Source organism: Propithecus coquereli, unplaced genomic scaffold (assembly GCF_000956105.1).
Source record: "Propithecus coquereli isolate 6110/MARCELLA unplaced genomic scaffold, Pcoq_1.0 Scaffold114, whole genome shotgun sequence".
NCBI classification, from domain to species: Eukaryota; Metazoa; Chordata; class Mammalia; order Primates; family Indriidae; genus Propithecus; species Propithecus coquereli.
In genome coordinates, this window is record NW_012135414.1 from 763,622 (window position 1) to 784,800 (window position 21,179).

General features: G+C 53.2%; 1 protein-coding gene across 1 annotated transcript; it reads right to left on the minus strand.

The window, feature by feature from the left end:
- Positions 1 to 1,266: 1,266 nt before the first annotated feature.
- Positions 1,267 to 12,655, minus strand: GRHPR (glyoxylate reductase/hydroxypyruvate reductase). Its single transcript, XM_012656681.1, has 9 exons — positions 12,493 to 12,655; positions 10,715 to 10,845; positions 9,685 to 9,757; positions 8,921 to 9,037; positions 7,272 to 7,360; positions 6,014 to 6,118; positions 5,101 to 5,236; positions 3,660 to 3,790; positions 1,267 to 1,685 (listed from the first exon to the last, which is right to left on the minus strand). The coding sequence occupies exons 1-9, from the start codon at positions 12,573 to 12,575 to the stop codon at positions 1,564 to 1,566; spliced, it is 987 nt and encodes a 328-aa protein (XP_012512135.1). The 5' UTR covers positions 12,576 to 12,655; the 3' UTR covers positions 1,267 to 1,563.
- Between the last annotated feature and the right edge of the window lie 8,524 nt (positions 12,656 to 21,179).

Consider the following 21,179-nt stretch of genomic DNA (forward strand, 5'->3'; position numbering starts at 1 on the left):
CTATCTCTGATACACGCGGGAGCCCTGCCTCTCCACTGCTAGATGGAACTTGGACTCTCTCATCTACCTCTTAGTCAGTCAATTTCTTGTGAGAAGCAAGCCTGTGGGCCAGTGTCCTTGTACATGCTGTAGCACTTAAAAAATAATTCCAAGGTTCCCTGGGAAACCAGTCCCAGGGTTCCTATGATCTGTAGTTTCTACCTGGATTGTAACTGGTATTGGGTACCTGAAATTTGATTGGTTAGCCTTAATTATAGCCTGGCATGATCATGTAGAATCCTTTCTGGTGATCAAATCATAAAGTTCTATCAAGGCACCCATGTCAGTGGTGCTATGCTGGTCACAATTTGAGATTTTGAAATAAAAAATTTGTCATATCCATGCCTCGAAATATGTGTTCTTTTTCTTTGCCTAAGTTATTAAGGTTGAAACAAAAAAAAGTGTTGTATCTCTTTCTCTGCTAGCCCTGCTTTGACTACTGCTTTTTTTAAACCAAACCTCTTAGAAGATAATGTTGTCGATTAGTAACAATTACTGGTCGTTTCCCTCAAATTATTCCTTTTGCCTTCCCCCTGCGTGCCTTTTCTGTCTCTGAGCTGTGGACATGTGTGAGATTCTGTTCTTGGTCCACCAGGTTGCTCTTAGAGGACCTGCCTCCCAAGTTGAAAACTCCACTGGCCACTTTGGCTTGGCCGAGGGCTTAGACTGGAAGCTGATTCCAGAGCACAGAGCAGGGCTTTGGCAATGGCGACGCTGCGGCCCGACTTTGGGGAGTGGGCGAGTGGTGATTAACCACAGAGCAGCCACCTGGGGGCAAGGGAGCAAAGTGTGCAGGTGCTGAAACTAGTTTTAAAATTAAGAAACCCACCTACCTGCAATTACTCTTGACCAAAAAAGATAAGTGTTTTTGTTTCCTAATTTTTGTTTCTTCTAATTAACTCTCCTTTACTGTATGTGCTCTTTAATTTTCCTGATGGTCTGTGTTTCAGATTCAAGTGCCATGGTCACACTGGGCTCTGCTTGTCCTGTCCTGGGTGAGGGACAAATGAAGGAACTGGGGCAGAGAGGATGAGGAGAGACGTGGTTCGGACAGGTTCTAATAATGAAAATGGTCAGGGGTGACGGCTGGTGGGAAGCAGAGCCAGGCATACCACTAGAAGCCCTGAGTTAGATGAGGTAAGCAGATGCTCTTTTTATTCTTTTTAGAGATGGGGTCTCACTGTGTCACCCAGGCTGGAGCGCAGTGGCTACTCACAGGTGGCATCATAGCTCACTCCTGGCCTCAGGCTCCCAAGGAGCTGGGACTCCAAGCACAAGCCGCTGCACTTGGTTTGATGCTTTTTCGTTAGCTTCCCCCAGGTACAGAACAAGAAAGTCTCTCAGAATTATTTAATAATGGCATTACATGTTTTGGGCTAGGCGTATCCAACCACAAAAGTGGCAAGCACATCTGTCAGCACCAGTCTTCCCTCGCAGAATCAGGACAGATCAGACTTTTCCTTGGCTCCCACCTGTGGGCACGCCTGACAGAATACCAGGGCGCCTTGTGCCTCCCGGCCCTGGCTACAGCTTCAGTTCACTGGGCATCGGCTCCCCTCTCAGGCCAGCCAGCAAGTTGTTAGCTGCCAACAAGGACATGGTGTTGCGAGTTCTGTAGGTGGCACTGCCAATGTGGGGCAGGATCACTGGAAAGAGAAGAGAGGGAGATAAGCAGCGTGGCTCAAGAGCCTTCAACTGGGCTCTTTTATCATGTCTTGGGTTAGCCAGTGAGAAAAGAGAAGCTGCCTCCTCATTCCGTGCTTTGCCTTCCCTCCTGCGGCCACTAAGCATTCCACCCCCCCAGGGCTGAGGCTCAGGGGAACAGAATAAAGGGACTTCAGGCTGCTGAAAGCCAGACACAATGTGATGAGAGGTTCATATCCTAAATACAAGAATGCTGGGACTAGCAGGGGTCTTGGAGCTGATCTAGACCCAGCCCTTCAGTTAACGGTGGTGTCGATTTAGCTTAGGAGTTTAGCACCGGCCACCCACACCCTGTGCCCCCGAAAATGATGCCACAGGGCCACAGGGTTTCTGATCTACAGAAATAACTCCAAGGTGGAATGCTGGACAGCACAGCTCCCTCTGGCCCCACTACAGGGCAAGTGAAGTCATTTGTCCCCAAAGAATTGCCAGCTGGGTGTGGTGGCATGTGCCTGTAGCCCCAGATACTTGGGAGGCCGAGGCGAGAGGATCCCTTGAGCCCAGGACTTTGAGTCTAGCCTGGGCAACACAGCAAGACCCAATCTCTTAAACAAAACAAAAAAACCTACTCTTTAGAAGCAGTATCCAGTACCTGGGTCCCTGAGCTAAATTCCCAGGCTTTGGGGGATGGGGCCAGTTTTCCTGGCTATGGCCAACAGTGCTGACATCACAGCTGGTGTTCCTTGCAGGCTGGGTGGGAGGCGGGAACAGTAGAGTTTCCAAGGGCTGCAATAATGGGAGCATTCACTGGGGAAGGCAGTTAAAGACCTCCTATTTGGTGTCCATGCCAGAATTTAAGTAAAGCACAGGGACTTGGCCCAGACAGCCTAAGGCCCTGACCACTCACAGTTAGTGTGAAGGCAGAAGCCACACCAGCTACCTGAATACAGAGAACTTATTACAAAGGATTATTAACTAGGTACAAAGTTGTTAACTAGGTAACTGAAGAGGCAAAAAGGGAAAACACTGAGGCAGTAGTTCTCTAAGTGTGGTCTCGGGACCGTCAGCATCAGTGTCATTTGGGAACTTGTTAGAAGTAGTCTTGGCCCCACCCCAGACCACTGAAGCAGAACCCTTTGGGCTGGGGCCCAGCAACGTGCATTTGATCAGTCACCCCCTCCTGGTGACTCTGAGGAACACAAAAGTATAAGACCCCTGGCACTAGGGTATCAGAGGTAGCAACTGCTCGAAGCGTCTACCACCCCAGGGATAGGGGGACAAAGGGAAGGGTGGGACTGCTGAAACCTAGAAGACTGAAGGCAGGGCCCCGCTGGAGTTGAAATTTAGACCTCTGTGGCTGTTGCTTGTGTCTCTGAGGAGGGCCCAACGGGACTGGTTAACTGAGTGTTGGAAAAACTGCAAACTGGATTCTCCAGCAGGAAGCAATTGGTGCTGCCAGCTGCGACAGGAAGGCAGGAGGGAGGAGGGAGGAAGTCCCCCGTGACAGGGCCTGGCAGGGCCAGCTGGCACAGCAGGAATTGGGTGCACAGAGGCCCAGCCCCGGCCAGGCAAAGCAGAATAGAGAAGGAGGCTTTGTTGCTCAGTTGCTCAGAGACAATAGCTTAATAACAGGCACAAGTTGTAAATATTGGAGTTATAATTCTAATTTCTCACACCTAAACTGATAATAGCACTATATAGTAATAGGTATAGGTGTAAGACACACAACCCACTCTTTCTTAAATCCATTCACCCTGCACTCTGTCCCTTTAGGACAGAGAGCCAGTTGAGCATGCTCAGGAGGCCCCTTCCTATTATGGACCACTGTCACTAACAATGTGAACAGTCCCTGGGCGTGTCCCTTTGTGCTCAGCACTGCTCAGGCTAGCTTCACACCCTGCCCCTCCCAAACCCCCACCCCAACACTGGCCCTGCAGGGCAGCAGCGGGTTTGCACTGGGAGAGCACAGTTCTTACCACAGTTCTTCAGGGTCAGGAGAGGGTGGTTTGTAGGCAGTGGTTCTGGGGTTGTCACATCCAGTCCAGCAGCTGCGATCTGACCACTGGCCAAGGCCTGGTACAGGTCATCCTGGTTTACGACATCGCCCCTGGGAGTGACAGTGGTGAGATGGGGGCCCCAGCACTCCCTCCACCCAGGCCGCCTTCAGGGCAGAACTCGCAGAGTGAATGTTTCCACTCACTTGGCACTGGCTTTTAAAGTGGTAGGTTTTATAGTACGCTCACTTAGAGTAAGTCCGTATATTCAGAGAACCCCCAGCCCTGCCCCTTTCTAGCTGTGTGACCTTGGGCAAGAGTTTCAAATTCTCTGTGTCTCTGTGAGATAAGGAGAACACCATCTAACTCCCAGGAATATTGGGAGGATTAAAGCTTTCTTACATGCACTATTGCACGAACAGGGCCCAGAACTCTGCATTTGTGTTGGGCCCATCCAGGTGTTTCTAATCTGGTTGCCCCTCCCCCCACCCTGAGCCACCACAGCATGCCATCAGGATGCTCCTAAACAGGGCAGAGAAATGGGCACACACCTACCAACACCCATCAAAGTGAGCAGCCACTAAAGCACAGAACTGATTTTCTAGAGACTTCACGTTGTGCACTAAATAATACTGTGCAATAATGAACAACGCAGGGCCCTGTACGTCCTGGGTGCAAGCAGGTGCTCAGTAAATAGAAGCTCTGACTACTGCTGGCCAGCAGCACAAGCCCCGTGTCCCTGCAGTCTTCACCCTGCCACTCTCAGGTCACCTCCTTTATAGCTAAACTTCGGTAATTACAGGCACCTTTGGAGTAAGATGAGCCCCTCAAGGTGACCTCATCCAATCCCTTCCCCCAAAAGGATTTAAACAGGTTCAAAAGGTACCAGCTGCCCTCCATACATGCCCAGTGGCTTGAAGGCACACCCCGCGACATTTCGAGGAACCAAGATAACTTGAGTTTTAGGGTTGGTCTACCACGAATCACAAGGTTCAAACTATCGCTGGACTCAAGGTCAGACAGACCCGGGCTCAGCAGCGTGGAACGTCAGCCTCTGAAGGGCTGTTCAGATCATGAAGTCCAACCCTTTGGGGGAGGATGCCAGGCCTGCTGTTCCCTGCTCCCTTACCAGGTTCCCTGGTAAGTCGCTGCCCATCCTGCCTTCACTCCCTGCGTGAGCACTGCTGGGAACCAGACAGGCCTGGGCCCTGCTCTGATTCTCTTCTTCCCAACCGGGGCTCTCTCATGTGTAACATTTCCCACGTGTTTCTGGGTCGGTTGGTTGGTTTATGGAAACGAGCCGGCTTGGCCTGGGTTCTCACTAACAACCCACAGGGAAGAAGATCCCCAGATCGCAGCAGTGGGGACAGCTCCTCTCCGGGCTTGCTGGGTGACCCAGGGATGTCGGGTGGCCCTAGGATACCTGCTGATGTTGACAAACACGGCTGTCTTCTTCATCTTCTGGAAGAAGTCCTTGTTGCAGAGTCCCCTGGTTGCAGGCGTTAAGGAGCAGGCCACGACGATGAAGTCAGACTGGGCAGCCAGCTGGGGGACAGACACTGGGGGAGGGGAGGGCTCCATCAGACGCGGGTCCCAGGTGAGGGACAGCAAGATGGGGGGCAGACCAGACCCCTCCTCCCTCCTCCCATAATGGAAGCTCCCGAGATACTTCCTGAGGGCCTAGTCTCTACCTGGACAACTTGATGACTACAAAGTCAACGGCCATTCGTGGGATGCTGGTATATCACATCATTCACCACACCCCTTGGTGTAACAGATGGGGAAACTGAGGCCAGAGAGGGGCAGGAGCTTGTTCAAGGTCACACAGTGGCGCTGGACCACTCTGGCTTTCACCACTGTCAGGGTCCAAGTGCCAAGGGGGTGAGGAATGGCTGAGCCCCAGCCTGCCCTCTGCTCACCACGCCGTGCCCCGCCAGGGAGCGGATCCACCCGGACTGAGGGGCACACGCAAGGGCTGGGGCGGTGTCCACCAGTTTATTAAGGCAACGGGGTGAAAGTGCTCAGCCCTCCCTCACATCCCTCACCATCCATGCTGCTGTGTCACATGGGCAGTGGTGACAGGGGACTCTGAAAGACAGGAGCCCTGGAGTGCTCTCCTGGCCCCGAGAGGACTCACTGCATGACCCAGGCAAGTCTCTGCACTCCCCGACTGTGCCTGTGTCCAGGGCAGTAGATTGGACAACATCTAAGGGACGCAGCAGCTTCCGGGCACACCTGGAGCTCCTGCGTTCTGCCTGGAAATGCCACCACAAAGCAAACAGAGCTCCCCAACTGGGCATGGATGGGACTCCTGTGGAAATCAAGGTTTTACTTACCAAACTCTGCCTGGAATTCCGCTGCTTCCTCAGGCCTGGGTTGGCGCCCTGTGTATAGGTATCTCTGAACGCCGAATGGTTTCAGACGCCGAGCAATGGCCTGGCCTAGAGGCAAGAAGTCAGAGTCCGGGGCTGTTCCCAACCCCTTGAGGACAGCGACCCAGGGCCCTTGGGGGCAGATCCTCCCATCAGCACAGCCCAGTGTTAACTGGTCCCTTCTCATCCAGAGCTGGGGGCTGCCCTAGCGTAACCAAGCCCAGCCAAGCCCACACTGCCCTCAGGGACCTAGAGACAGCTCCTCAGCGTCTCTGTGGCTGTGACTGGCCGATGCTGTCCTCTCATGGGCCCAGCCATCTTGAGGGCCACTTGCTAACCTTCTCTGAGCCTGGATCTGGCATCCCAGGAGATGCCTGGTCAAGCAGTCCCCTCCCTCCTTCTGGACTTTCTGCTTCTGTTGATGCAGTCTCAGACCTCAATTGACTTTTTGGTGGCAGCTGCCAAACTGCCAACTTGCCCCAAACCTATAAGACATTTTCATACATGCTGCTACTGAGACGGGCTTGAGCAGTTTGATTTTCAGACTCAGAAAATGCCCCGAAGCTGTTGGGTTCCTCCAAACAACTCTCCAATGAGAAAGGCAGGGCTGCTAGCTTGCCACACAGGTTATCCACACTCCCTACCCTCACCCTCACCCTCACCCTCACCAGGCAGGATTCCAGGGAACTACTGACAGCTGCCTCGCTAAGCCCAAGCCTTTCTTCAGACTTCTCCCCATAGGGGCCACTGGAAGAAAAACAGCTCTGCGCTGTCGGCACAACTACAGGCAAACTCTGCCCACTGAGCTCTCTGGGCCCTAAGTTAAGGCTTCACAAATCAACTGCCTTCTAGAATCCAGGCCTGGGGGAGCATGGGCTCTCCCACAGTAAACCACTCCTAAAGGCCCCAATCTAGTATTTGTAGCCTTCATCTGTTCTCCATGGAACTGTAATCGTGAAGAACCCTGGCCCTTAACAACCTGCTTCTATCACCTAGTGAGTTCTTAAGGAACTCCTGATTTTTAAAAATGTATTCATTTGCCTGTGTTTTACAAAGCTGTATCTCTCACTAGAGATATCCCCACCGTAAGCCAAGTGCCCTGATAGCATGCGGGTAAGGCAACCCTTTCCAAAGGACTCCCAGCATTCAGACATGTGGTACCAGGGACTCAAACCAAGCCATGAGAGCCAGGGGCAGGCAAGGGGGCAGCTGGGAGGCTCACCTATGCGCCCCAGCCCAATGATGCCAACGGTGCTCTGCGTGAGTCCGTAGCCACACATCCACAGGGGCTTCCACGTGGTCCAGCCACCGCTGCAGAGGGAGGGGGACTGGTGAGAGGCCCGGCCTCGACCAAAGATGAGGGCCCACTGGGAACTCCCAGACCCAGCACCCGTAGTATGGTCCAAGGTATAAACCTGCTCTCCAGGTCACAGAACAGGACTGAGAGTGGGACGAGTTACACCCACGGCCACTCAGTGCTGCAGAGAGGCAGCAGGATGACTCCTCCTTTAAAGCCATCGGGGACACAGAAATCGAGGGCCGGAAGGGGCCTTCCAGGCTCTCATCCCATTTTGCAAAGGGGGAAACAGACCAGAAAGGGTGACCTGCCTCAGGTCACATAGCCAGGGGAGAGCTGGGAGCAAGAGGCTGCAAACTTCGGATTTGTGATTCCAAAACAAGTTCTCTCAGCACCCTAGGGCAGCAACAAAAAGCAAAGCCACAAGGCCCCCCCATGTTGCTCTGGGAGGGGAAGAGAATGGGGCCTGCCTTGAGCCACCTCCGATGAAGGTGCCAACTCCTAGATGGGCTGGAGAGTAGACATTCAGCACTATGTCTAGCGAGTCCCATGCCCCGAGCTGTGGCCCGCGCTCCTGGGCTACGTTCTCTGAGGCCAGGCCCTGCACCCGGAATGCCCCAACTCTTTTTTTTTTTTTTTTTTTTTTTTGAGACAGAGTCTCACTGTGTTGCCCGGGCTAGAGTGAGTGCCGTGGCGTCATCCTAGCTCACAGCAACCTCAAACTCCTGGGCTCAAGCAATCCTCCTGCTTCAGCCTCCCGAGTAGCTGGGACTACAGGCATGCGCCACCATGCCGGGCTAATTTTTTCTATATATTTTTAGTTGTCCAATTAATTTCTTTCTAATTTTAGTAGAGACGGGGTCTCGCTTTTGCTCAGGCTGGTCTCGAACTCCTGAGCTCAAACAATCCGCCCGCCTCGGCCTCCCAGAGAGCTAGGATTACAGGCGTGAGCCACCACGCCTGGCCCCTCCCCAACTCTTGATACATGGACCAAAAGCCCTGATCTGAAACCCTCAGGCCAGATGTTTAAATTGTTTGGTTTTTGAAAGGCAATGTGGTGCACATGGTGTGTTCTACACACCGCCCGGCAGTGTCGGGCAGCACCCTGTTTCAAACACAGTGGCACACCTACAGCAAAACTTAGGAATATTCGCACTATGTGGGAGAAATAAAAACCATAAATAGCCTCCTGTTAGTGTGGTCAGGTTTTGCTCCCCAAGGATTTATGAAACAACTTTCAGCTCTCAAGAGCTTTTTGGATTTCAGCATCATGGGGGAGGGGCAGTGGACATGGGCCTCTGTGCTCAGGAGGACACCCACCGGCTATGCCTCCGGGAAGCCTTCCCTGATCCACACTCCTCCCCAACTCCCTTCCCAACCTGCAGAAATGACCTGTTCCTCCCTTATTCTCTGTTCTTGTGACTTCCCTTTGTGCTGTTTATTGCAGCTGGGTCTGTGACCCTCACTAGATGGAACACTCCCAGGGACAGAGACCACATCTGGGCCAGGCTAACACTCATGCTCAGGAACCTGCTGCTGAGCAGAGCCAACTTTCCCACCAGCCATTCACTTACTTCTTCACTTCTTCAATGGCCTCTGGCAACCGGCGGCAGGTGGTGAGCAGTAGGGACATTGCGAGTTCAGCGGTGGTGTCTGTCAGGACATCTGGGGTGTAGCCCACTCGGATCCCACTACAAATCAGACATGTGGTAGGAACATCAGCCTCGAGCACCTTCACCAGTGTCTACTGCTGAGACATTTCCATGATGTTACTTTGCCCCCTTTTTGCTCTGTCTGCCAGGAAGCTCAGAACTATAAAGCACTTAGGAATATGTACACAGCCACACCACTCTCAACAGGCCTGATCTTGTCTGATCTCGGAAGCTAAGCAGGGTGGGGCCTGGTTAGTACTTGGATGGGAAGAATAGTCAGTCCTCATTCTCATGTTGATTATCTCCCACTTTGGGAAGGATACGAAGGTGGAAGATCATGGTTCAAGGTCTGGGGCAAGTAACTATTTAACTTTTCTAAATGTCCTCATCTGAAAGGGAAATAATAATACTTGCCTTTTCTACTTCAAGGGGTTTTTGTGGGGATCAAGAAAGTTAATGAATATGAAATGGTGACACCTATATAGAGGCTACCTACTGCTTCTGATCTCTTGGGTTTACTGTAACTGACCTGTGCACATGCGGACAGATTTTATCACCGGTTAGCTCACATTCTCCCTGAATAGTCAAGGAACATGAAGTGAAAACAAACAAATAGCTCCTCTTCCCCATTCTGTCATAGCCACCCCGCACTCCAGGGCCCCTTCCGAAACCCAAGCTGCAGTTACCGCTTCTTAATTTCATCCAAAGCCAAGTGGTCAACGCCCACGGACAGAGTGCTAATGACTTTGAGATTGGCTCCTGTTGCACAGAAAATGCATCATTAGTATCTTTCCTCACGGAATTCCAAGCCACAACGCTGGCAACTAGTGTGGGGACACCTGCTTATTATTATTTTCTTAGAATGAAAGGAAAGGCCGACATTGCTGTTCTTCAGTTAGAACTCTGAACAATCCTCTTTGACAGCTGCAGACACTGTGGCTCAGGGAGGTTAAGTGGCCTGGCCCAGTCTCCAGCAGAGCTGGGGTTCACCTCAGGGCCTCTGCCACCAGCACCTGGCTCTGACCCACTGGCCTGTCCACCCAGTGAAGCCTCGTGTCTCCTTCAGCCACTCCTGGGGCCTCCCCAGGGACACCTCTGAGAGCACCAAGAAGGTAGCTGGAGTGTGACCCTCTCACACCCTCTCCTCCAGGCAGGGCAGCAGAAGCTTCCGGGCCAAGGCCAGGGCATGGGTTGCCTCAGCACTGACTCACAAGGGTCCCTCCCCATCCAGCAGCCCAGTCTGAACCTTTTCTCAAAACTGTCACAACCACCCCACAGGGTGATATTTACCCATCCCAGGGCTGAGACCCATGGCTGGGATTGTGGAAACACATCCTGGGTGCCTGTTGGTGCTTGGCAGTGAGCTAGGTCCTCCCTCATGCCCAGATGGGGCAGGGTCTTGCTCAAGGTCACAGAGCAAGGCCGTGGCAGGGCTGGAGGAGAGCCCAGGGCCTTGGGTGCTGTCCCCCACACCTCACTGTCTCCACTGGTCTCTGCCCTCCTAGGGTGCCTCAGGGTTCACAGCAGGAGGCAGGGGCAATGCGTGTGTAGATGGCATTGCAAACAACTGCCCCCTCCGGCCTGATATTGCCAGAGAGCCCTCAGAACCCAGGGAGAGCACTGCAGAGCTACCCGGGAGCCAGCAGCAGTAGCTGATGTGCCCGGTGGGGCCGAGGCACCCTCGGAGTCCTCCCCCGGCCTGCCCAGTGCACATACCTGCGGCATCCAGCAGCCTCTTGTCCACACGGTCAGAGAGGAGGCAGAGCAGGCCGTGGGCCCCCGCCAAGCCTCGCTCCAGCTCCTTGTCCGGGATGGGCTCATCCGAATCCCACTGCTCCACCTCACAGCTGAGGGGAAGGAAGGCGAAGCAGACAGCTCCACACATGCCCGGGGCCCCGCAGAGCTGGGAAACATCCCTTCTGCTTGCTCTGTCCAGGCTGCCTGGGGCCGGGGGAGCCAGGGTCAGGCATGGGTGGCCTCAGAACTGTCCTGAGAGAGTGGATGAGGATGAAGGGCTGTCACAGGGGTGAGGGGCTCCTAGAGCAGAGCCGGAACTGTTAGGGGAAAGTCAGGGGGACGGCTCCTGGCTCAATGCAAAGAGCTTTCTCACACCGACAGGGGACCTCGGGTGGCCAAGCAGCGGCCAACTGTACGGAAGGCCAGTGTGTGTCGGGGGGTGTTCCTGCACCAGACGGGGCTTGGATGTCCTCTGAGTCCACGAAACAGAAAACTCTCATGCTTGGACTTTGCCAAGTATGAGATAAAATCAAGGCGACTCAACATGGAGAGCTTCAGGGCATTGCTTGCACAGCAGCTCACAGGTACCGGATACTTTTCCCAGTGCCATTGCCAATGGGTTAAGTACAGCCAGCATGCATGTGTGCAAGACACAGGATGGCTGCTGGCACCCCTCAGAACACCCTGCTGCAGCACCTCGAGGACTGAGCCCGGGCACTGGCCACCTTTAATCCACCTCTCCATGAGCAGAGCTGCTGCTGCTACTAGTGCTGTGGTTTCTGCCTTCCACATTCTCTCGCTTCATAAAAAGCAGGTCCTCAGCAAAGGTTTTGTTGCACTGAGTGAAAATTTAAATCTCATTTTCCCCTAGAATTGGTTAGCGAGACTGGGTCCCACCTTCTTTCTGATACTGGAAGTGCAAACCTGATAAAATGCACTGGTCAGACTGCAGTCAGACAGGACTGAGTACAAACCCAGCCCCACCAGCTGGAGCTCTATGACTTTGGGCAACATACTTAGCTCCTTCCAGCCTCAGTTTTTTAACCTGTGAAATGGAAATTATAATACTGACTTCACAGTGTTGCAAGGATTAAAAGTTTATGTATATGAAGCACCTGGCAAGGCTGGCCCAGGGAAAGGGTTCAATTTTTAAAAGGTCATCAAAGGCCACTGCCAACCATCCAAGGAGCCAGGTCAGTGACCACCACAGTCCCTGACTCCCCTTGACCCCATCTCCCCGTCGGAGGGTCAGGAATTAACAGCCTGGACCTTGCCTTGCCTCATGGGCAATCTCTCCCGTCCAAAGGCCATTGACCTTCTCCAGGTCCCCTCCTGCCCGCCCACCGCCTGAGGGAACTGCAGGTCCCAGGGTCATTTCAAGGAGAGACAGCTGGGCCCCAGAGAACTTCTCTAAGCCTCCTCCAAACTCCAAGCTCGTCCCAGCTGGACACAGTTGCAAAATCCAGGCAAGGTACTCCAAGTGCCAGGCCTGACTCTCCCTGGGACCGCCCCGTCTTCTCCCCTCCCCCACCCCAAAACACCTGGGGCCTCTGAGGGCCGCCTCCAGACCTCCCGGGTGCACTTCCGGGCGCCCCCAAAGGAGATCGCCGAGCCACCCTGTGCAGGGGTGCCTGAGGCTCCGGGGCGGGAACCCTCAGGGTGTCCCGGGACATTGGTGCTCTGATCTCGGGGGTCTCTTCCCACACCACCCCAGCGGGGCTCTCGGGGCGCGGAGCGGCGGGGGGCGCCGGGCTTACTCTGCGGCCCTCGTGAGCGCGGCAATACCCTCGGGGGGGATCCTGCGGGTGATGAACACCTTCATGAGTCGCACTGGTCTCATCTACCGTGCAGCCGGGGCACACTGAACCGGACCTGGCCGGGCGGAAGCAGAACGGGAAGCGTGGGCGGGGCCGGAGCTGGGGAGGGCGGAACCGAGCCGGGGCCTCGGGGGCGGGGCCGGAGCTGGGGAGGGCGGAGCCGAGCCAGGCCTCGGGGGCGGGGCCGGAACAGGAGAAGGCGGGCAGGGGGTGTGCGTGGGAGTGTAGATCTCCACTGGGAGCTTGGGGGGTTGTGGCTCTGTGTGACTGTGCATGTTCAGGGAGAGACAGGGACAGTGCGCCTTTGTGTGGGGTGTGAGGGTGGGGCTCCGAGTGTGTGCCACGTACATTCGTGTGCCACGCAGCCCCAATGGAACTGAGGGGTTCGGGGATGATGCTGCCAAGCATGACACCCACTACCCCAGAGGCTGGGGTCGGGGTGGGTGAAGCGGCACCCCGAGGAGAGTTCTGTGTGAGTGTGTGTAGGTGTCCGTGTCCTGCTGAATAGGCTGTCAGAATGTGGGCGGATGCCGTCAGGGACCCCTCTCATTCCCAGGGCCTGGGTGCCCTCACCATCCATGCTAGGTCTGTTCCATCTGGATCACACTGTTCCAGGCAGGGATCTCTGGTCACACAGACTGGACTCTCAGTCTGACCTGATGTGCGCACACTGAGGAGGCTGGGCGTGGCAGTCTGAATCCAGAAATGACCTCTCTGGTATTTGGTGCAGTTCCCTATGTGAAAGCCACAATTATGAGGGGGCTTTAACTGGTCGTGAGCCACCCCCAGGCTTGCTGGACACCTGCTGACTGACTGGAAGCTGCTCATGCACAGGGCCAGGGCCAAAGTGCTGCATGGGGCCATGCGGGTGGTAGGCAGACCCAGGTGTGCCGTCAGTTGGCCCAGGGTCTGAATCCCAGCTCTGCCACTTACAAGCTGTTTTGCCTTGGTGAGGTCATGTCATCTTCCTAAGCCTCAGCTTCTTCAGCTACAAAATGGGGATAACACTTACCTTTGAAGGTTGTTGTGACTGTTGAACAAGACAATGTGCGCATGGGTTCTGGCCATAGTGCATGTTCAACACCACTGAGACTATGGAGGAGAGAAGTGAGGGGCTCAGCCTCTGCAGCTAGACTGCTTCGGTTTAACGGCAGCTCTACCACTAGCGAGAAATTATTAAACTTCCGTGTGCCTCAGTTTCCTCATCTGTAAAATGGGGATGATACTATGATATATACCTGCCTCATGGCTTGCTGAGAGGATGCACTATATACAGTGCTTACCTTAGCACAGTACTTAAATATTAATACATCCAAGGAAACCAACACCCTGTGCCCAGGACAGCAGTTGGTTAGAGAATGTAGAAGCTGAAGCCAGCTTAGGCCAAGGCGGGAGGGCAGGCCTGTTCCTCAGCTCTGCTGGCTTCATTTCTGTTCCAGGGCTGTTCAGTTACATGCTCCAGCCCTGGGAGGGCCCAGAGGGCAACAGAGGGGTCTCTTCTCCACTAATTTTATCTGAATCCATTTTGCCCCATGAGGGCCCAGGTGAGGGGACTGAGATATCCACAGAGGTGACATCACCAGCTTTGAATCACACAGCACGTCCCTGGGATTTCTGCCAGAGCTCCAGCCTGCCACCTCCCTCTCTTAAGTAACACATTAATAAATGTCTAACACACAGACCATTATCTGCGCTGCCAGGCCGCTTCAGGGAGAATTTCTGAAATTCATCAAACAGTGATACACAAGGTGTTTCTCTGTTCCCAGGCCAAGCCCTCTGTCCTCTGTTAATCAGTGAGTGTCTTCTGTTAATCACCTGAGCCCAGCTTCTCCCACACACCAGGACAAACAAGGACACCGGGCACTGGACAAACCTGTCCAAGAGGGGCAGGAAGGGACATGACAGGTTAATAGGTCCCCTTCCCCAAAGCAATGCATGCACCTGGCACTCAACAACTGCTCCTGGGTGGAGGGAACAGAGCAGAACATGGAGCCAGCTGAGGACCTAGGAAGAGGGATATGCTAAAGCAAAAGAGGCTGACCTGGGCTTCAGGCTTTGCTGGGGAACACTCTTTGTGATAACAAGTAGACGACATTTATGCAGCTCTTGGTAAGTTCCAGACACTGTCCCAAACACTGCACATGGATGGTAACTCACTAATGCTACCGTGTTCCAACACCTGTAAAGTGCATACTGCTACTGTCCCCGGTCTACAGACAAAGGAAGCTGAAGGCAAGAACAGTGAAGTCACTTGCTTAAAGTCGCACAGCTACCAGGAGGCAGAGCTTGGATTCAAGCCCGGCACCCTGGCTCCAGACCCGAGCTCTTAGCCACCGTGCAAGGCTTGTGGGAGTGGGAAGGAGGAAGGGGAGAGTGAGGGCCGACTTCTAGGTATTGGCCTGGGGGACTCTTGGAGGTGGCTGCACTTTGATGGATATGCGGGAGGGGCACGGGGCAGGTGGGGTGCTGGGGAGAAGGTGGATAAGTTGGGTTTGGCAGGTGGGTGAGTTGATGCCTGGGGACGCTCAGGCGGAGGCCAGGAGGGAGGCCAGTCTATGGCTCTGGTGCTGGGTGAGGTGGGGGCTGCTCCTTCCAGAGTCATTGGCATAGAAGCTGTAGAAGCGGAGCCCGGGAGACACTTGGGCCGCGGAGGGGCAGAGCCACTGCTAAGGCAGGGGGACTGAAATTTAGTGTCCAAGAATCCAAAATGACAGTAAGAATAGAAGTGTTTGTAGGACTTTTAAAATTTCACTTTTAGATTTAAATTTTGAATCTATTTGGAACATTTTGTGTGTATGGTTTGAGGTGAGCTCTCCTTACTGTTTTTCCAAATTGTTAACCAGTTATTCGAGTGCTATTTTTAAATGAGTGTTTTCTTTATTTTGGGAATAGATAATAAATGAGCAAGACACAAATTCCCAAAGGGTGAAAATTTTGTCTCTCCCACCCTATCTCTGCCCCATACTGGGTCTTCTTCCCCCGAGGTAGCCACTGTTCCCAGTTTCTTGTACATCTTTCCAAGGATGTTTAATACATATATGAAAATATGCTTGGCCGGGCGCAGTGGCTCACTCCGGTAATCCTAGCACTCTGGGAGGCCGAGGTGGGTGGATTGCTCAAGGTCAGGAGTTCGAGACCAGCCTGAGCAAGAGCGAGACCCCGTCTCTACTAAAAAATAGAAACAAATGATCTGGACTAATTGGACAACTAAAAATATATAGAAAAAATTAGCCGGCATGGTGGCGCATGCCTGTAGTCCCAGCTACTCGGGAGGCTGAAGCAGGAGGATTGCTTGAGCCCAGGAGTTTGAGGTTGCTGTGAGCTAGGATGACGCCACGGCACTCACTCTAGCCCGGGCAACACAGTGAGACTCTGTCTCAAAAAAAAAAAAAAATATGGTCATACTTTTTCATATAAATGGTAACATATACACTTTGCATCACCCTATCTTTTCACTGAACAGTGCATCTTGGAGATCATTCTACAGTGGTACTCACAGAGCTGCCTCACTCTTTTTATCGATGCAGAGTATCTCACTGTGGGAATGAACCATACATAATGAACGGAACTCTATGAATGGACACGTAGGTTGTTTCTCATCTTTTAGTATTCCAGCAATGCCACATGAAAAGCAGACACCATTTTGCACATGTGTAAATACATCTGTAAGGTGAATTCCTAAAGGCAGAATTGCTGGGTCAAAAAATATATGCACTATAAATTTTGATAGGTATTGCCAAATGTTTTTCATTGAAGTTCAATTTATACTCCTACCAGCCTATTTCCCCAGTGTATTATTTTAAAAAATTGGTATCTTGTAATTTTAATGTGCAGTTCTCCTGTGAGCCAACTTGAGCATTTTTCATCCATTTAAGAGCCATTTCCTTTTCTGTAAACTATCCATTGATATCCTTTGCCAATTCGTATGAGCTGGGCATCTTTGTCTTAGGAACTATTTGTGCAACAAGGAAATTAGCCCTTTCTCTGCAAAATGAGCTGCAAATATATGGCATTTTACCTAGTTTGTTGTTTGTCTTACGATTTGTTAATTTTTCAATGCAGAAATGTTTTATTCTTATGGCTTTTAGGTTTTGTCACACATGGTCTATCAGTTATCTGTTGCTGCATAATGAATTATCTCCAAATTCAGTGGTTTAGAGCAACAGCAATCATTGTAGTATTATCTCTGATGGTTGGGGGTGGGGAGGTTGACTGGGCTCAGCTGGTGGTTCTCATTCTGGCTCTTTCATGCAGTTGCAGTCAGATGGCTGTTGGGCTGGAGTCACCTGAAGGCTTCTCGCTCATACGTCTGGCCGTTGATGCTGGCAGTCAGCTGGGCTGTTGGCCTGAACGTGCCTACACATAACCTCTCTGTCCTGACCTCACAACCTAGAGCCAACCCGAGAGACAGAAAGTGGGGACTTTCAGTCTCTTAAGGCTTGAGCCTAGGGAAACAGGACCATGAATGGTGTGCAGAACGCAGGGCTCCATTGAGGCCTTGGACAAGATACTGCCCCTCTCTGGGCCCTGACTTCTGATTCATAAAGTGAGAGGAAGATGTCCTAGAGCATGGATTAGCAAACTTTTTCTTCAAAGGGTCAGATAGTAAATATTTTAGGCTTTGCAGGCCACACTGTCTCCGTTGCAACTGCTCAAAGCTGCCAGTAGTGCATGAAAGCAGCCATGGACAATATATAAGCAAACTGGTGCGGCTGTGTTCCAACAAAACTTATTTATGGCCATTGAAATTTGAATTCCATTTTTTATGTATCACAAAATCTTTTTCTTCTTTACAATTTTTTTTTCCGATCAGGACCCATTCTTAGCATGGGAGTCATAAAAATAGGTGGCCAGATTTGGCTCCTGGGTATTATTTGTTCGTAAACCTCTGGACTCAAGCAGAGTGTCTCACGTTAACTTGCCATGAATTACTTGAAGATCTTGTTAAAATGCAGATTCTGATTCCGTGGATTTGGGGGAGGCCTGAAAACCTGCATTTCCTAGAAGCTCCCGGATGATGCTGTTGTGGTCCATGGACTGCGCTTCGAGTAGCAAAGGGCTAGAGAATCGGCCAGCTTGAACGTCTCTCAGGTTCAAAGCGTGGCGGTCCGGATCGTGCTCTGCACCGAAGATGCGCAGTCAGACATCTGGACGCATACGGGCCCTGGCATTTTCTGCATAGTCTTCGCCTCTGCCCTGCTTTATTTATTTCCTTGTTTGTTTCTTGTGCTTCCCGCCAGCCTAACCTCCCCCAGCTAGAACATAAGCTCCCTGAGAGTAGGGAACTTGCCGCTTTGTTTAGCGCTGCTGTCCTACAGTCCGGCACAAGGCAGGTGCTCAGGAACGAATGATGCAGGGTGCCTCGTTGGCCTCGCCTGTCGCTCGTCCCCGCCGGGACTTTGTCGTTCTATCACCACCTAGTGGGCACTTTTGTGTACTGCGGGGTGGGGGAGAAAAATGCGTCTGTCGGAGTCTGATCCGGGCAGAAGGTGGAGGCGGCCCCTGGGGCAGAGCCGCCCTCTGGTGCCGGGTATCTGTGTTCTTGAACCTGGCATAGCGCTCCTTGGAGGGCCTTCCTGAAGGAGGCGGCACTTGAGCTGAGCAATGAAGGCAGTAAGATCTGGAATGGTAGGACTGAGAGAGGGAGAACAGGCATTCCTGGCAGAACCACAGCATGAGCAAAGGCCTGGAGGCTGGGCAGCTCGGCACGTGCAGAAGGGGAGAGAAGCAGTAGCAGCTAAGGACGAGGCCGGGTAATGACACGAGGAGGAGAGGGGCCCCAAGGAAAGGGAACTTCCTCGTAGTGAGTGATCCATGCCAGGCACTTCATAGGCACAAGGTCATTTAATCTCCACAAAGGCCGGTGAAGTAGATTTTAGGACCCCTATTTTACAGACAAGGAAACTGAGGCACAGATCAGTGAAGTGACTTGCCCAAGGTCACAGAGCTTGTAAGGGGGCAGAACTGGATTTGCATCTAGACTGAATCTAGATCATCTGATGGATTCTCTTCTCTCTTATGGGGGTGCCTGCCTTGGTGTGTGCTTGGTGGTGGTGGGGTGACATGTTGGGGGCCCATTATACAGATATGGAAACTGAAGCCCAGCGAGGGGAAAGGAGTTCCCCGATGCTGCACACCAAGAAGGCAGCTTTCAGCCCGGGCTCCCATCTGACAGCTGGAAGATGAAGCTGCCACACAAGGGCCTGAGCCCTGGCCACAGAGGGTAGCAGAGAGTCCAGGTGGGACCCCTTTGCCAGCCCAGGCCCTTGGGAACTGTGTTTAGGTTTCAGTTCTCAGTCAGGTGTGTCCCTGGGGTGTGTGTGTGTGTGTGTGTGTGTGTGTGTGTGTGTGTGTGTGAATGTGCAGAGCTGCAGGCTGGGGGGCCAGGCCTCCCCGAGGAGAGAAAGGAGGCTCAGCAGGACCTGCCCCCGGGCTGTCCCGAGACTGGCCTCCCCAGGGCAGTGGATGGGGGCATCCAGTTCTCCCAGCTCAGCAACAGACCTGGGTTTCCCCAGACTCTCATCCCAGCTGCAGCCTTGCACCCTGCACAGGAAGCCACCTGTCCCTTTCTCAGTTCCTCAGGCCCTTGGCCTGCTCTTCCGGGGAGCAGAGGGCCCCAGCCTGGGGGAGTCAGAGGGACGTGGGGTCCACCGCTGCTCAGACAGCATCAGGCTCCAAACTATGTGATAATCACCCGCACAGTAAGCCTGCGAGTGGGCGCTGTCAGGATTCCCACTTTCAAGTGGAGACAACCCAGGCTCAGAGAGCCTCAAGTCCTACCCCGAAGGACTTGCCCAGGGTCACCAAGTTCGAGGTGGACCTCCAATCCAGGTCAAGGTAACTGCTTGGGTTTGAATGTCCCTTCCAAAACTCATGTTGAAATTTAATTGCTGTTGTGACAATGTCGAGAGTTGGGACCTTTGAGGGGTGATTGGTCATGAGGGCTCGTGGGAGTAGGTTAGTTATGGCTGGAGTGGGCGCCTGATAAAAGGGTGAATTCACCCCATTTGTTTCTCTGTCTTGGGCGTTTGCTGGCCATGGGATACCTTCCACATGGGACGACCCCTGCCAGATGCCAGCGCCCTGCTGTCGGACTTTCCAGTGTCCAGAACCGTGAGCCAAAAAACTTCTTTTCTTTACAAATTACCCAGTCTGTGGTATTCTGCCATAGCAGTGGAAAACAGACTAAGTAGCCCCAAAGCATGTGACCACAACCCTGATGGCTGCCCCTGTCCTGAGCTGCCAGGGGCTCCTTTGGCTCTATCCACAGCTGCTGGCTCATCCACGGCCTTGGGGCATCACCTGGAGCATCTGCTTCTGCCTAGGGCCCTGAGGCCTGGGCTGGGGGCTGCAGGCCTCTGGTTTTCCGCTAATGTGGGCCCCACCATGCCTGTCCCATTTCCTCCTGTGACCCTCTCCCCTCACCTTCCTATCCTTGAGCCTGGGAGCAACACAGGGTGAGGACAGGACAGGGTCAAAGCCTTTTCTGAGGCCCCAGTGCCTGGCCTGGGTCCCCACAGGGTGAACACTCCGTGAACACGTTCCCTGTGAGTGAGTGAATCCCTGTAAGTATGGACACCATCCCTAGTTTTAAACATGAAGCTGAGGGTCAGTAGGCACAGGGACCTGCTTGGGTCACCTGCAGGCTCCAGGTAGAGCAGTGACCTGTCCAGGCATCTTGCCATCCAGCCTGAGGTTTCCTCCACGAGGAGATTCGGCCTAACAAAGCTCCCCTGGAAGCTTGTGCTACCCCAAATCCTGCATGTGAATCAGAAAGCTGGCTCCTTGGGCCACTTTTCTGCCAGACAGAGGCCAATTGCCCAGATGCCCAGCTGGCCCCGGTGGCCTGCAAACACTCAGAATGTGTTTGGTTGGAGACCGCCAGAAGAAGATTACTGTAGTTGGATTTTTAGGGCTTCCTGGGGGGGAGTTCGTTATTTCTGCTGGGGATTTTTACCAGCGCATTTTCCTTAATCCTTCTCAGGGCATAGCTGGGATTTAGTAATGAGCTGTAACAGCCAGAATATTTGATCCTATGACCTGGGACATAACTGTTCATTCTTAAACAAGCTGGGCATCTCTTCTGGATGTCTTAACTCAGCTCCCGCAGGGTACCAAAGTAGCACCATTGCTCACAAAGGGCCAGAGCCAGCACCCCAATAGTACAGATGGAGCTACGGAGGCCCAGAGAGGCTGTGAGGTGGGGGCAGAGCCAATGGGGACAGGAAAATTTTGTGTGCAAAGTCTCAGCTGTGGGCAGAGACAAGGGGAGGGGCCCCCTCTCAGGAACCGGGAACAGGGGACCATCAGAGAGGGCCTGCCAAGGTGTCATGGGGCCTCAGGGCAGGACTGTTCTTCGCACTGGGGAGATCCCTGCAGGAGAAGAGGTCTGCCTTGGGCCTGGGAGGCATCGATCTCTTTTGTAGGGGAGTGTTGAGGAGGATCGGCTTTCCCAGAGCAGGCTCTTGGCTGAGGATTCACAAGCGAGTGATTTATTAAGAAAGTGCTCCCGGAGTAGACCAGGAAGTGAGCGGGAAGCAGGAGGAGAACAGGAGGGAGACAAACAGCGCATGTCTGGCCTGTTCCTGCAGGGGGTCCCTTCGATCTGGAGTGCAGGTTACATCTCA

Bases quoted from the DNA above. Each gene is read 5' to 3' on its own strand.
- GRHPR (XM_012656681.1), bottom strand. From the start codon at position 12,575: ATGAGACCAGTGCGACTCATGAAGGTGTTCATCACCCGCAGGATCCCC. The intron at 9,758-10,714 runs GTATGTGCACTG...TCTGTGCAACAG, and splicing joins GAGGCTGCTGGATGCCGCAG to GAGCCAATCTCAAAGTCATT. The intron at 7,361-8,920 runs GTAAGTGAATGG...CTCCCTCTGCAG, and splicing joins GCCATTGAAGAAGTGAAGAA to CGGTGGCTGGACCACGTGGA.